At 53.6% G+C, this 15,638-nt stretch overlaps 1 protein-coding gene across 4 annotated transcripts in view; it reads right to left on the reverse strand.

The window, feature by feature from the left end:
• Positions 1-1,454: 1,454 nt before the first annotated feature.
• The window catches only part of KMT2A (lysine methyltransferase 2A), a 47,261-nt gene continuing 33,077 nt past the window's right edge, over positions 1,455-15,638 (reverse strand). The window contains exons 25-36 of one of the 4 annotated variants that reach the window (XM_042477353.1): positions 15,362-15,522; positions 14,676-14,834; positions 8,917-13,093; positions 8,184-8,255; positions 7,624-7,688; positions 7,227-7,397; positions 6,961-7,035; positions 6,350-6,524; positions 5,856-5,963; positions 5,462-5,545; positions 5,097-5,226; positions 1,455-4,605 (exon numbers count right to left, since the gene is read on the reverse strand). In XM_042477353.1, the coding sequence (XP_042333287.1) occupies positions 4,330-4,605; positions 5,097-5,226; positions 5,462-5,545; positions 5,856-5,963; positions 6,350-6,524; positions 6,961-7,035; positions 7,227-7,397; positions 7,624-7,688; positions 8,184-8,255; positions 8,917-13,093; positions 14,676-14,834; positions 15,362-15,522 (5,653 nt within the window). In that variant the 3' untranslated portion in view covers positions 1,455-4,329. Of the gene's footprint in view, positions 4,606-5,096; positions 5,227-5,461; positions 5,546-5,836; positions 5,964-6,349; positions 6,525-6,960; positions 7,036-7,226; positions 7,398-7,623; positions 7,689-8,183; positions 8,256-8,916; positions 13,094-14,675; positions 14,838-15,361; positions 15,523-15,638 lie in introns of all 4 variants that reach the window. The other 3 variants (XM_042477352.1, XM_042477355.1, XM_042477354.1) reach the window with 3 other exon arrangements.

Consider the following 15,638-nt stretch of genomic DNA (forward strand, 5'->3'; position numbering starts at 1 on the left):
TAGCAGCCAGGAGGAGAGAGGGGCAAGGCTCCACTGTGGAGGCCTTGGGCCTGTGGCCAGAGCCTGCGGGGCCCAATGGGTGGCCCGAGTGGGGCATTCCCAGGGGTCAGGGGGGCAGGCAGAGAGCATCCTCTCCAGGACAGGGCCTAGTTTGCTCCTCGTGACCCAAAGTGTGGGGCAGGAGAAAAGCTTTCCCTTTGCTTTGCTTTGCTTGCTTAAAGTCCTGGACTTTGTCCCTTTCTAGTCTCTCAGAGCAACTGCGTCAGGGCTGGAGAGGGGCTCTTTCCGGTGCACCCAAGATACCCTTCTTGGTTAGGACTGGGGCTCTTGGATTGGGTTTGGTTGCCTTGAGCCTTGCCCAGCTTCATGGACTACTAACCAAGCTCCAACCCTGCTTCTGTTAAAGCCCCAAATGTCCAGGAAAAGCCAAGGAAGAGCCTCCCTGACGACTCAGTTGTGTGGAAAGCCTCTTTGGCTCCTCTGGCCATTTTCTAGCAGGAAACCTGTGGCCCTAGAGGAGTTGCTAAACTACACCTCCCATCATCCTCAATTGGTTACATTTGCTGGGGCTGTGAAATAGTTGGGAGTCCCAACAAAATATGGGGCTCCTCTCCATGCTTAGAGTACAAACGGTGCTTATTTTAGAATTTTTATATCAGTATGCTAGCATTTTGGCCATTTTTAAAAAACATGTCAGCTGTCTTGACCATGTTTGCAAGCACAAGAGATGTGGCCATTCAGCAGCCCAGTGTGGACTCAGCTGCCTGGATGGAGAACAGGCCCAGCTTCTGCCCTCACCTGGTGCTGGTTATTTGCTATGCGTTTCCTCCATTGCCCAACTATCTCCAGGCCCAGCCAATTTGTCTTCAGTTGAAAGCCTCAAGTCCTGGCAGGGTTTACTCACAAGTTAAATGGATCTTCTTGTTTTGGCTGCAGAGGTCCAGCGGACACTTTGTGAGGCAGAAACAAACTTAACAGGACAATGTAGCAAAAGCAGGCGCTGAAGCCAAGAGGAAGCCCTTCCTTCCCAGGCGGTCCTTGTGCCCAAAGAGGGGCCGAGCAGGGGTACAGGGGCTACAAGGTCAGGGGCCCAAGACAGCTCTTCCCTTGCTTTGTGCACGCTGCAGCAAAGTAACTCGAGGAAAGATGGGAAATCTTCCAAGTGAGCATGTCCTGAGCCAGCAAAATCAGAGGCCACCTTCCTTGCTGGCTTCTCTTTCAAGCAGGTGCTCAGGGAGGAGGAAGAGGAAGAGAAGGAAATGGGTCTCTGTTCCAATTTGCTGCTTTTCTGACCACTGGAGAGAGTGATTCCTCCTCACAAAATCTGAGGCCCTGAATCTTGGCTGGGGGGGGGGGTCTGTCTGTATGCCCCCTCTGCAGCCACAGGAGCCTGGGCCGGCAAGCCCCAGAGACACCTCCGCAACCCAGGTCAATAAACTGAAAGACCAGCAACCTCTGAAGCAATAAACTTGACATGTTTATTAATTAAACTATCACTTAAATAAAAAAGTGCATAGAAAATAAACATGTTTAAAAACTCCTTTTTTTGTACAACTATATACACTTATTTTTACATTCAGTCTTTCAGTCATTCCTTGAACTATTGAAAGTACTTCCTTCATCCCTGTGACAAGGACAGGGAATTAACACTGATGCAGCACAAGATGCATTTCCTCTTTAAAAATAACCAAACCCCAAAACAGAAATCCAAACAATTTGGAAGAACACAAGTCAAGAAAGGAGAAAAGAAAATCGCTTGTACATGATAAGTTGTATTTGTCTGGAACAGAACCCTGTATGTGTAGCATTTGCACGGCTTGAGACGACAATAATTCACTACCTGTCGCTATTAAAGACGGAATCAAAAGGACACCACAAGCGCAGATCTTGGCAGCGGCAGTGGGGCAAAGCTGCAGGGGACACAGCACGGTTGTTTTATACCATCAACTGAACCCAAGAGGAAGAGGCAGAAACGGCAGCGGCAACAAGGAAACGAGTCATTGGACAAAGATCAACTGTTTATATGGAAAGGCCAGGAAACCTCCAAAGCCCAGCTGGACCCTCCACCCCCAAGTCCTGGGGCTGCACATGCAGCCGGACGTGGCTGGCAACCCTGAAGCCCTTGGCTTGATGGTTTTCCTGCCTTTGGAGCAACTTGAACACAACTGTTATCTAGTGTTAAGAGAATTCAAAGCCAGGCTTCAAGACACGGTGCAGTATGAGTATTAGTTTCTATATATACCATTATTTATAGTTACAAAAACTTGCAGATGGGTGGGAAGAGGGAGCTGAGAACCCAGCAGCCTGGAGGTGGGCAACATGATTCCGCACAAGAGAGCGCCAGCGGCAGAGAAACCCGGTATTGCTTCGCAACGGGGGGAAACAAAGACGAACGAGAAGATTTCAGCCCAGCCCTTTGCAGTGACCCGCTTTTCCTTTAGAAAAATAAACACCTTAATGGGTTGACTTTTTGAATCTCCAGGAATCATCATGATCACGGTCAGTTCTGAGAAACATACATTCATATTGGCAGGAAGCGGCACCATGCTGCCTCCCGTTGCCCTGCTGCTTGAAACTGCAGCCAAGGGGGGTGGCAGGGACCCCGTCCCACTTGGTCAGCAGCCTCCGCCAGGAGCTGCCCAGTGAGGTGGCGGCTGCAGGAGGAAGAGGTGCAATGTCCCTTGGACTACAGACTGGAAGGCCAGTCGGAGAAGCAGCTGCTCAGGACAGCCACAACTAAGTTGGCGGCAGGAGTCACCCACATGTCCAGTGCCCTTCCCAGGGGGAGCACTTGTGTCAGAGGGCAGTCACATAGGGCTCTCTGCTCTGCTGGCTAGGGGCTTTGGTAGTAGCAGAGGAATGTGCCATGGTCCCCTTCAAAGGATATGATGGAAGAGAAAGGGCAGAGAGTGACTCTCTTACCCAACCATCCAACTGCTTGGATTCCTCCCTTCTCAAGGAGCAACAAATGCAAAGTATGAATTGTTCAGGCTGGAAAACCAAGCTGGGGCCAGAAGGAGGAAGGCTGGTCTGTCTGCCTTGGGCCAGTGGTGGTTGGGCTACAGATGAGGCCAAGGGCCTCTTCTGCCCTGGAAGCAAGCTATTGCTGCAGCATGCAATAGGCATCCCAGGCAGGCTAATGGAGCCTATTGGCCCTGGATGTCCACAGGCCGCTTTGCTCCAAGCCAAAGTCAGGAGATCCTCTAGTGGCTGTAAAAGGCAGGCCAGAGTGGTCAGCTATGCAGGCAAAACCTGGTTGGAAGTGTGCCACAGACTCCCCTGGCATTGGAAGAGGGTGAAACAGGAGGAAGGGATCCTGCCTCAATGCATGCGCTGCCCTCACAGCCAGAGGGAGCGTTGGAGGAGAGAAGGACCAGCAAGCACCAGCTCAGCCCCGAAGACGCTCCCCTGAATGTGTGAAGGACCAGCTTTCAGAAAACAGGGAGTCTCTGAAAGGTTCCTTCCGCTCCCCCTTCGGGGGAAGAGGGTCCAAATCCAGCCCTGGCCAGCCATCTCCCAAAGCCTGTCCTGTTCAAAGAAAAAGGTTTGGAGCAACAGATTTTTTAAAAATCAGGATGACACAATTGAAAAAATAGTCTTGCTAAGTGCTCTTCCCTATGAAGTGCTGCTTCTCATAGAAAAATATACAAAATATATTTACATTTACAAAACCTTAAATACCAAAACTGTAAACTGAAGCAAGTAAATCCAATGACAAAATTTGAGAGGGTGCACCTCAAACAGGCGGAAAGGAAACTGTGATGCTTGGGAAGGGGGGGGCAGGTTCTCCCTGGGGAGGGCTGCTTCCTTATCCCCCCCCCCCCCCCCCCCAAATCCTTTGCAAATCACAGGCAAGGCTTGCACACCAGGCGCTCTCTGAGGGCATCACTTTTCCTATTTTGGGAAGCAGCCAGGAGGCAGGGTGCCACCATCTGCTGCTGTATGTGCTGCGCCCAAAGGGGACCCCCGCTCAGCACTGGTTTCCCATTCTGCTTCCAAGGGGGCTGCCTCCGGAAGGCAGGAGGGGGGGTCTCTGGCTAGCCTGAGGGCCTCCTTGACCTCTGACGCTCCTCTCCCGACACAGAGGGGACCCTCAAGTCCAGGTAGCTGCCACTGAGGCCCAGCCAAAGCTAGCCATAGAGACCTCCCTGTTCCCAGTGAGGAGCCCGGGGGGGGGGGAGGAAACTGGAAGTTTCTGTGGCCCTGGAGGCCAGTTTGCCTCATCACAGGGGACTTCCAACTCCCCTTCTAGGTGGGGCCCTGCACTTAATCGAGACTCCAGACCTGAGCACTCCTCCCTGGAGCCCAACCATCCTCCAGCCAGGCTGCTCAGTTGAGGAACCGGCGGCACTTCTTGGCGCCACAGTTGCAGGGCAGCTTGTTGCTGGCATCTTCAATGGGGAACTTGTAGTCGTAGGTCAGCTCCTCCCCACAGTAGATCTTGCGCATGGCGAAGATGACAATGTGCTTCTGCCCGTCAATGTTGATGACCCGGGAGTAGCAGTTGGGCTCACAGGAGTGGTTGATGAAGCGGGCTGCATTCCCATGCATGGTGGCGTCCACCACCTCTGAGTCGTCGATGCGGAACATGTAGCAGCCAATGTCCTGGGAGAGAGAATGAGAGGGTTGCCGCTGGGGCCAGAACCAGTTGTGTGGCAAAAGCCAAACTGTTACAGTGATGCCTGTTTGAAAAGGCTGGTCCCAAAGTGTTTTGGGCCAACTGTGGCAGGAGAACAGGCATCTGCTTGCGAGGAGGCTCTCTCTGGGCAGCTGAAGCGGCTCTCTGACCATGGCCGCTAGCCTCTGCTACACATACACAGAACCAGTGTGGGCACCTCCCAGAGTGCCCTTAGAACCCACTCCAACTTGGGAGGGAGACTCAGATGGGGTCCAGGGCCTCCCAGCCTGCCTGCCACCAGAGGCAGAAAGCAATGGTCTGGCACAGGGCAGGCCTCTGGGGCTCTTGGAGGCAGCCCCCCTTCCCTTGCTCTGGGGTGCTGGACAGGGCTTTCTGGCAACATCTCCATGAAAGCCCAGAATGCTCTACTGGGGAAAATGTATTAACTCCCAGATGGCATGCTGCCACTAGAGCTCACCTTGCTGTCGTAGTATTTCTCACGCTTGTCAGTAAGAATGGAGCGAATGACGTTGCCAGCATATTCGATCACCATCTCGCCCGCATCGATGTTCCTTTTGCAGAAGAGGCCTCGGCCATGGATGGGAGACCTGCAAGGGGAGGAACCATGTGTTCAAAAGTGCCTGGCCTGCCCTGCTTCCCAGTCCTGAGCCATGCAGGTGGCAGAGCTCACCTGCAACAGACCCCTGGAGAAATGGCCACGGCTGGGGAGGCCAGGCAGGCGGCACCGGGGGGGTCAGGAGCTGAGTGAGTGCAACTTAGCCTGGGCCAGTCTCTCCCATAAAGTCTCTCTCTCTCTGGCCATTCTCCTATCAGCCCACCTACCTGTAAACACCCACAGCCTCCTTGGAGGTCTTCTTCAAGTGTCTGAACCGCATGGGCATGGGAAGGTCCATGCTGGTGGCCCTCCTAAAGAGGAAAAAGGAGGAAGGAAAGTGACTGCTTGAGAGCCACCTGCAAACAGTGGGTCCTCTGCTGGGCAACTGCCCAGCTCCCCTACTCCCCCTTCTGACCCACCAGAGTTGGAGGCAAGGTTGCAGGTCAGCAGCAGCTCTTCTCTTGTGGCCTCAGAATGCCCCACAAACCACTCCGTGGTCCCAACTCTGCGTCAACTGGAGGACCCAGGACGTTTGCGCCTACCACCCACCTCCCAGATGAGATCAAAATGGCAGAGCCTTCCAGTCCACCCCACCAACTCGCCTCCACACCCGCTATGTACCGGGCAGACTTCAGCTGCACCTCCTCCTCCTCATCGTCATTGGGATGGTACTCGGGTGGCTGGCGGTGCTTGGAAGCCAGGAAATTGAACATGTCAAAGGCAGACTTCCTGAAGGGCAGAGCAGTAAAGAGGAGTAAAGAAGCACGACAGGAATGTCTGGGGATGTGGGTCTACCCAGGGTGCCACCCCTCAATCCTCCACTCATGTGAAGGGACCCTGAAGGGGCTTGTGCTGGTTTCCTACATCCTTGGGACCGCCTGGCCAGACCTACAGCGCCTGCTGGTGCCCACTGCCATTGCTACTGGTCCTCCAGCAACTGGCCTAGAGCCAACCAAGCAGTGCACCTGCAATGGGCACTGAGAGGAAGGTGGGTGCTGGGGTGCTGAGTGTGATAGTAGTTCCATCTGAAAGAGGCCTCTGAATTACACTCCCTAGGACACTGGTGATCTGGTGGGTTGAGTGCTGCTGGAGGGCAGGGAAAAGACTCCACTTGCCTGAGGTACACTTCAGCCCTGGCGGAGCCATGAGGGTTGACGGGGGGCTCCTTGGCCTCCTCTGGCTTGTGGAAACGGAACTTGTAGTTGTGGCAGTGCTTTGCACCATAAAGCTGCTCGATCAAGAACACAACTGCATCGTGGAGGATGCCCAGCATCCGCAGCCCACTCACACCTGCAGGAAGGGGAGGAAAGGAGGCAGGGCAGGAGAGGCTGCCCACCCAGCTCAGGGAGCTTGGCCAAAGCCCCCTTGCACCGAAGAGGCTCTAGCAGCAGCAGCAGAAGCAGCGGCCCACCCTGCGGGTGAGGACCATCACAAATGGTCAGGGGTGACAAATGGCTCAAGAAGAAGATGGGGACATGGAGGACAGCCAGGGCTCAGGCTACTAGTGCTGGTTCAGTACAACACAAACACCAATTCTGGTGGTTCCAGCTCACAAGGAGGTGCGGGCCTGGCTGTCTGGCCCTATCTAGCAAACCTTCCAAAAAGAAGGTCTGTGCTGTACCAAGACTATCCACCAGTGTCCCACCCATCCTTCCCTCTTGTCCCTCCTGGCAAAACCAACTGCCAAGGCAGAGCGCCAGCCCTGGCAGTGCTGCTGCTGTTGTACCTGCAAAGGACAGCTGCTTCAGGCGGGCGTTGGACCGCGCCTCCTGGACTTTGTCAGTCAAGGATTTCCAGGCCTCTAAGATTATAGGAAGAGAAACGAAGAGTGATTCAGAAAAAGGAAGAGAGTTTCCGAATGCTTTCTCACACTCTGAACCACACCTCTCCTGCAGCACTTAGCTGGCAACAGAGGCAAGACATCGCTGGCGAGAAGATGCTGCAGAAAGTATCTGCCCCCACTACCTCCCATGCCACCTGCCCCATTCCCACCTTCAATACTTTCTGCACAAATCTGGAAGCCATCATCACTCGAGATCTCAAACACTAGCCCCTTCTTGGGCTTTCTCTCTGCAAGGCTCTCTTTCCTCTTTTGCTCCTGCTGCAGCAAGAACATGAGTGGGGAGCTGAACGTTCCCTCCTCATCCTCAGGAGCTCTGGAATCTGGAAGGAAAAGAGCAGACACTTGCCTTCTGCATGCCCAGCAGTGCCACACATGGGAGAGAGGGCAGCGCCACATAAAAGGAAAAGGGGAACCCTGGGGCCTCCTGTGAGCACAGCTGTAGTGCCTGGAGGAACAGCCACACAAGTGGGCCAGGATCAGGCTAGGAGGCCCCTTCCCAGGTGAAACATCAACACCACGGAGGGCCTCCGTTTGCTCTCCACCTACCTGCAAACTCTTGCTCACTTGGAGCACTCTGCACTGGCTGAGCTTCAGGAAGAGAGGCAAGTTGCCTGTGAAGAAAGAAGACAGTCAGTGCCCAAGCGGGAATGCTAATATTGTCTGATAAGCAAAACGCCTTGAGTCAGTTGAGAAAACTCTGGACGCTCTTGAGACAGACAATTTGAACAGGAGATGGCCATCCTCCCCCAACTCAGCTGCTAGACTGGCTGGCACAAGGGACAAAGTCTGAAGCCTCTTGATGGGTACTCAAAGGCCATCAGCAGAGGATGACTCCCTCCTGGCAGGGACCAAACAGAACTGACTGAGAGAGGGCTGCTCCAAGGGTGCAGGATCCTTGCTCAGCGCAAATGCCATCCAGGGATCGGGTGTTTCACCGCCTTGACTGACAGTTGTTGTTCTGGAATGTCAGTAGGCTTTCAGGATGAGAACAGCCTCAGCATGCTGGCACTTCTCCCTCCTCTCCCTTCCCTCAAGAGCTGCTAATGCTCCTGATGGGCTCACAACCCAAAATACAGAACAACTGCAGAGAGGCTTGCTGGACTTACCCAGCCGCTTTTGAGGGTGGGGGACCTATGCTTGTGGCCTCCTCCTCTGCCTGCACTTTCAGAGCAGGAAGCCTAGGACAGACAGACAGACAGACAGACAGACAGACAGAAGGACTTAACTCAGGCTGGGGAGGTGGGAATACTCAGTGCTGCACCCAAATGTGAGCTTGGTCAACAAAACCTGTCACAAGCCCAGTAATGCTCTGCTCCACCAACAGAGAGAAGCAGCCACAAAAGAGGAACATGCTCTCTGTTCTTTCAGGCAGCACCATGTGCTGCCCAGGGCTACCAGCAGGGTGGAGAGGGGTGCTGCTTTGGAATGAGAGGAGGTGTGATATGCAGACTCCTGAGCAGAAGGATTGCTGTGCCTCAAAAATATAGAGCAACCCCAATGCCCCAATGGAGGCAGCCAGGAAATGCACACCACCCTCTTGGAGGAGGCCTTGAGGTCCTTCCTTCACCCCACATGCCTGCCACCCTCTCCCCTTGGCCCACCTGCCCCACTAAGGGAGCAAGCCTTCTCCTAAAAATGGCTCACAAGAAAAGTTGCCCATGGCCCTCTCGGAACAGGCTTGGTGCCCAGGAAGGGAAGCTCGCAGTTTTGTTTGCTTTATGGTTTCATCTTGCTTTGGGAAGCTACTGTATGGCATAAAATTGTCCAAAGTAAAGGATACTGAAAAAAGGAGGCTGCTTTGTCAGAAGGGATAGAATGCCAAGGGCTTCCATCTCTTACCTTCCACACATATCCTGGCTTGACACCCTTGTGCCTCGCTGGGGAGCTTCCTTCTCTGGGGAACCGGTCCAGAAGGGAGACATTTTGTGCTTCTTTCCAGGCCCTCTGCTGTCTAATAAGGGCTCAAGCCGCTTGACTTTGAGTTTTGCTTTCATGGAATTTGCAGGTTCAGTGGACAGGGAGCTCCCAGGAGAAGCAGCCAAGCTGGTCTGCATGGCAGAAGAGGAAGAGGAGGTCTTGCTTTGCTCCAAAGCTGCTGGGTTAGCAATATCTACCAACTGGGGGAAGTGGGAGAGTGGAGGTGCTTCTGGCTGAGGTATAATGGCCCCATTTTTGCTGGCCAGGATTTGGATCAGAGGCCCTCCAGACTGGTAAGAGCTGTCTGGATCAGTGGCCTTGCCCAGAGTCTGTGAAGACAAGATGCACATGCCAGATGATGATGCCTCCGCCACCGCAGGAGTTGCAGCCTGAGCCGTTGAGGAATCAGCAAGCGGTGAAAATATCCCTGACCCAGAGGGCGGTGGGGCAGTGTGTTGCTCCGGAAGACCCAGGCTCTGCTGGGTGGCTTTGAGAAGAAGGTTGCTGAGTGGGCCCATGTCAGAGACACCACGCAACCCTGGCCTGGCCAGGGCAACCGAGGCCTGCCCCAGCACGTGCCCGGTGACTGACATGGCCGTGGTGGGGGAGGACACGGTCTGCATAGAGACAATGTTGAGTGCAGAGGGAGGGGAGGGGAGACCCGATGCTGGCCCAGAGGCAAGGTGCCCAGTTTCTGGCCCAGCCATATTGGGAGGTGTTCCGACTGCCGCCCCTTGGGGCAAGAGCGGCGACTGCTCAAAGTACATGACCCCGCCAGCCTTTGAGCGCTTGATGATGTTGGGGACAGGCCTGTGGGATGCAGAGTTACTGACAGATCCTCCCAGGTTCAGGAGGCCTGGATGACTGGGAAGCTGGGGCTGAGTGAAGTTGATCAGTGCCATGTTGGGGGCCATGTCAGATGGGGCGAGCTTCTTGTTCTTCCGAGACTGCAGCCGTGCAATCGGCCGTTTCTTGCTGAGGCTGGATGGTGAGGTGCTGGCGGAGGAGCCCATCTCCCCCCTCTGACTGGCTTCGGGCTCAGGGGGCTGCTGGACGCCGATCAGAAGGCTGGAGGCAGGACTGCCCAGTGTGGGTGGGAAACTGCCCTGGGGGCCAGCAGAGAAGGAATGCAAGTGCTGATGGTGAGGCATGGGCAGCAGCCCTTTGCTGGTGGGTGGGAAGAGCGGCTGGGAGGAGGGCAAGCTGGGGCTTAAGCCTGCCGCCAATGCGAGCTCTGCCGTGGCCATTGGCCCAAGCATGGACGAGCCAGCCTCCATCACCCCCTGGGCAGAGCCAACGGAGGAAGTCAGCTGGATCTTCTGCGTGACACCGTTGGGAAGTGTCTGGAGGACGTACAGGGGCTGCATGTTCTGGTTAACCACCAGGAGCTTTTCGGCAGCTGCCTTGAGGTGGAGAGGGGCTGTCTGCACAGCAGCATTGGAGATCTGAGAGGGACCTGGGTTTTCTGCAGTATTTGGCCCGTATTTGGAATTCTGATGTGGGAGAGTGGGTGAAACAGGGACCTGGAGGCCGGGTGTCCCACTGTTCCTGCTCAGGTCCTGGCTGGCTCCGTGGCCCGGCTCGGAGGGTCCACATGGGGGGCTAGTTATGTGCTCTGATTCCATGTGGCCTTGAATGAAGGGGTCTGGGGTCAGGGGTCCGTCAGGGGCTGGCTCGACTCGGGGGCTCAAGAGAGGTGGCTCCCCTTCGTTGGAAGCAGGTTTTTCTGTGACTGTCACCCTCTTCTCACCAGACTCAGTGGAAGGTAAGGCTAATATGGACCTCTCCCCAGTGGAGGAGAGGGAGGATTCAGAAATGACAGCAAGCCGGCTGTGATTCTGGCTAGGAACTGTGGGGCTCCGAGTGGTTAAGACGGAGAGGTCAGATGGGAGCTCCAAGGGCAATTCAAACTGCTCCTCCGCAGAGATTGAGGACGAAACGCTGCTGTCCACCGGTTCAGTGTTTGGCAGCTGCTGAGAGAAGACTTCAAAGAGGCCCATGTCCTTGCCCCGGTTGCTGTCAAGGCCCAGGCCTTCTCCCAGTGTCAGCAGCTCAGAGGATGAAGACTCAGGACTCTCCCCCAGGGCCTGCATCGAGGGAGTGTTTTTCAGCACAAAGTCCATGATGTCGGAAGGGAGGATATTCCCACAGTCGTCACTGTTGTTGTTGTCTGAGTCGGACTTGAGCAGCTCCGTGCTGAAGGTGTCCAGGAGGTTCTTCTCAGGAGGTTCTGTGGAGGCCCGTGTACGCCGGCCGGCAGCCTCCAAGGAGCTCAGCTGCGCTTCCAAAGAATCCTGGTTCTGAGCTTTGACCCGGCAGTTCTCTATCTTTGACTCGGCCGCTTTATGCCCAGCTGAGCTCTTGGTCACTTGCACCTTCTCCCCGCTCTCTTTCAAGCTCTCGGTCCCATTTTCTTTGCTGCTCCTTTTGGTCACTGGGTTGCCTTTCCTTGTGGTCACCGTCATGCTCGTATCACTTTCTGTCCCATCATCCACGCCATCCAGCTGAGAGATTTTTGGCAGGCTGATGTGTTCCTCTTCTCGGAACAAGCTATGAGGGGGCAGGTGCTCCTCTGTAGTGGAGACCACTGTCCGGGTGAAATTGTAGTAGTAGAGGTCATCCTCATCTGACGTGCTCAGGTCATCAGCTCCATCCACCTGCCCTTCTGCAGACCTCTTCCCCCGCTTCTTCCCTGTGGAGTTGCTGTAGAAGGGGATGTCTTCCTCACCGTAAGACCTCACCCCATACAAGGGAGTCAGCCCAAAAAACATGTTGGATCTGGCCCGGGCGCTGCGCCGGGGGTACCGCCGCTTATAGGCCCCCTCTTCCTGTGCCTTGGCTTCATCCTGGAGCATTAGGCTGCCCTCCTGCACAGGGAGGCTCGGGTAGCTGTTCCCTGGAGCCTCTGGGGCTGAAGAAGTACCCTGGCCTTCTGGAAGAACACAGCTGTCCCCTGACTGAGTCACAGGGTCTGGGTTACTCTCCTTGGTCTGTGATTCTGAGTTGCTCTCTCTCTGGACACTCTTGGATTGACTCTCCCCTTCCATCTTGAGGGGAGTCAGCGTTACCTTCACTGTACGCTTCTGGGAAGCCTGCATCTCCTTGGAAGGGGCAGTGTCACCCTGGAAAGGAGCTTTGGGTATTCTCTGGCCCAGAAGGCCGCTGTTGTCCCCAGCCTTCTCAGTAGCAGCAGCAGCAGTGGCAATGCTGTTGCATAGCCTCTGAGGAACTGGATCAGGAGTCATGGTGTGGTGAGCAAATTCTGGCTCTGTGCTTTCTTGGTTACCGGCTGGGAGGAGACTGGAACTTGGGAAAAGCTTGCTGGAATGTCTCTCCTTTGCTCCCCTCTTAACTTTCTGCCGCCTCTCTTTGCCCACAGAAGACAATAATGGGTCACTGATGGAAGGAGGCAGGAAACTTGGTCCAGAAACCTTGGCTTCTGGATCCTCATAAGAGCAGGTTTTTTCTGGCTGCAGGAGATCCGCCTGCTGGTCTTTCTCCTTCTTTGGAGGTCTCTGATGTACAGGCAGAAAAGCTACTGGATCTTTGGAAGAAAGGGGCTCTGGTGTGGGCTCAGGAAGCTTTCCTGTTCTGCTGGTGTTTGTCTCCATGCCAGCCAAGCCCTGCCCCAGAGGGTCCGCTTTTGAATTCACAGGGGAAGAGCTGAAGTCCTCGGGGCTCAGCACCTTGCCCTTCTCTGCCATCTTGGCTGGGGTGGGCTCTCCAGCTGGTGCGGCCTCTGAAGACATGCTTCCCTCTGAGGAAGGAGTGCCATTACCTCCACTCCCTAATGCTGGCTTCAGGAAACTGGGAGGAGAAGAACTATTCTGGATGGCAAAGCATGAGGCTGCTGAGCCCAGCGAAGGTTTGGTGTTTGAAGAAGCTTGCTCTAGGGCAGGAGCAATGCTGGGTCCTGAAGAGATACTGTGCCTGGTGGCGTGAGAGGTGCCAGCCCTGCTGGGAGGCACCGCCCAGGACCTCAGCTGCTGGGGAAACAGAGGAGAGACGCTCGGCCTCCTGGAACCAATGCTCCGAAGTCCCGATGATAGCAGTGGGTCTCCTACAGTCACAATCTCATGTGTCACAGGAGTGGGACTTCCTGAGGAGAAAGAAAGAGGGGGACAAGAGAGAGATATTTTATTTTACAGCCCAGTAAGACCTTTTATGAATTCAAATAGGCAAACCTATGAAGGCAAAAGCAATAAGAGTTCCCCAGACCTCAAAAGCAAGTACTGTCAAGCCCCAATTCTCTCTACTCTGCCTTGATTTTCTTGTTAATATTTCCAGACTTTCAGAACAAAAGGTGCAACTCTCCTTGGACTTCTTCAAAGCTCCAATCAAGCAGCTGTTGGACCTATTAGATCCAAAATTCCAGGATCCCTCTCCTCACAAAGACCCAGTCTGCTCATTTTAACACTGTGAGCGAGTGAGTAGCTAAGAAGGACATATTGTAAAAGGCAAAGAACACACCCTCTGAAATGTCATTTAAGGTTCCACACATACATACATGCACCCAAACAAACAGATCCCACTCTGTCACAAAGGCTTAAGAAGGTTTGTGATGGTTGTCATTATTATTACTGTTAATATTTCACCTTCTCTCACCTCTTCCCCAGTCTGGGGCTCAAAGCAGCTTACAGAATTAAAACAGATACAGCTAAAAATATACATTCTATAATAGTTAAAAATATAATTAAACATCAATAAAATGAAAAGCAATTAAAAGCTGAACCATTAAAAACAAATATAAACAGCCCAGTGCAGCACATGACAGGCTCTGTTCCCCCTAAGCAGTCAACTTACAATGATCTGCCAAAACAAAAAGGTCCTCATGCAGCTAGGAAAGAACAGCAAGGAAGGCAGTAGTCTCTGGAAAGGGAAGTCTAGAGCCTGGGAGTAGCTACCAAGAAGGCTCCCACCAGATGTATCTGTAGGGTGATGGGACAGAGGAAATGTCCGCCCCAGGAGATGGCAAGATAAAGGCAGGCTTGTGGAGGGAGATACAGTTCTCCAGATAGCCCTCTCTCCATGCCACCTGCCATGGTCCAGGCCTCAGAGGGAGAGAAGAACAGCTGGACTTAGTCCCCTTCCCCACTGCCATTCCCATCTCCTTTTGTGTCATGTCTTTTTTAGATTGTAAGCCCGAGGGCAAGGAAATGTCTAACTAACTGTGAGAGCCTTTGTGGCTGAAGAGCGGGGTTTAAATACAGTAAACAAACAAACAAACACATAAACAGTCAGATGCAGAATAATGACATCATCTGTAAGGCTCCTTCGAAGAACTTTTATAGACCTCAGTGAATGATGCTTTCATTCTGCTTCTGGTTATGGGGACACAGCCAGACACCTCTTTGATCTCCCCTGCCACATCAGTGATGGAATAGTGGGGGTTATAGTGGCTGATCAATGACTCTGGGGGTTGTTGAGAGGAGATACATAACATAGTCTTGCACATGGGACTACTAAGCTACATTGTGCCTGAGAGGGCCTCAGGCTTTGTATGGAGTTCTGAAGACACAGAGAAAGCTTTGGCATTGGCAGAGACCTACTGGAGGTTCCAGGCTACTGAGAGAAGCTTGAACAGAACAGTGGGCATAGAAAAGGCATGAAGGCAGTCCTATCAGCAGCCAAGTCATGCAACACAAAGTAGCTTCACAAAACAGAGGGTGGGGAAGTCAGACCTGCAGAGGGCAATGGGCGCGAACCGGGAGATCTCTGGGCAGGGGAAAAGCTTGGAGTCCTGATCCGCAGAGCCCTGAAGTGCTGGGGATGAAGAGGAAGATCGGCAGAGGAAGGGCTCAGGACAGATGGCAACACCTGGCCTTCCCTGGTTGGAATATCTGCTGCAGAAGAAAAAAGAAGGTCAGGAACTCTCATGAATTTAAACAAAAGGAAGGAACGAAACAGTTTCACTAAAGAAGTATGCCAGCTGAGTCTTTATGCCACTGCCATTCAGAGAATGGAGCAAAAAGGGAAGACATCATGCCACAGTGAGCAAGTGATATTCAGGCATCCTGCCTTAATTTACTCTATTAAAAGCCCCACTCCTCCTCTCTCAACTGGTCACTTTTCTTAAGACATCCATGAAGCTTCTTAGGTGGCACATACTGCATTGTGCCACCTAACCATCAGCACTGTGGATACTGTAACATGGCACAGACGTTGTGCCCAATTTAACAACCAAGTGTGAGGATGCAGCCTTGGCTGGGGAAGAATCATGCTCTACCTTCTGCTAAAAGCACCTGGCTCCTACCCACAAGCAGCACTGGCCCTGCCATGCACCCAAGAGAAAGGGACCCAAGTGGAAGCCCAACTTGCTGGCAGGCAGAGGCTTGGCATAGCAGCTGCTGCAGCTGAAAAGACTCACCTGGAAACAGCCCCAAGCTGTGAGCAATCGTCCTGTTGTCATTGTGTTCAACTGTGCTGTTGATATCTGGCTCCAGAGCGGGTGGGCGGCATTCCATAATTTTGCATGTGTAGACGCAGCGTTTCCGAGCGTCCGTTGTGCTCCAGTACACCCGGGAACACCTGGGGAAAAATGACATCAGGTGTGACCAAGATGTGCATAGGGGAGTGTCAAGGCTGTGCTGCGCTTGCCTGCACACAGTCCTTTTCAGCCAAAAACCTTCCTTGGTGGGTCTTGG

Source organism: Sceloporus undulatus, chromosome 6, assembly GCF_019175285.1.
Source record: "Sceloporus undulatus isolate JIND9_A2432 ecotype Alabama chromosome 6, SceUnd_v1.1, whole genome shotgun sequence".
NCBI classification, from domain to species: Eukaryota; Metazoa; Chordata; class Lepidosauria; order Squamata; family Phrynosomatidae; genus Sceloporus; species Sceloporus undulatus.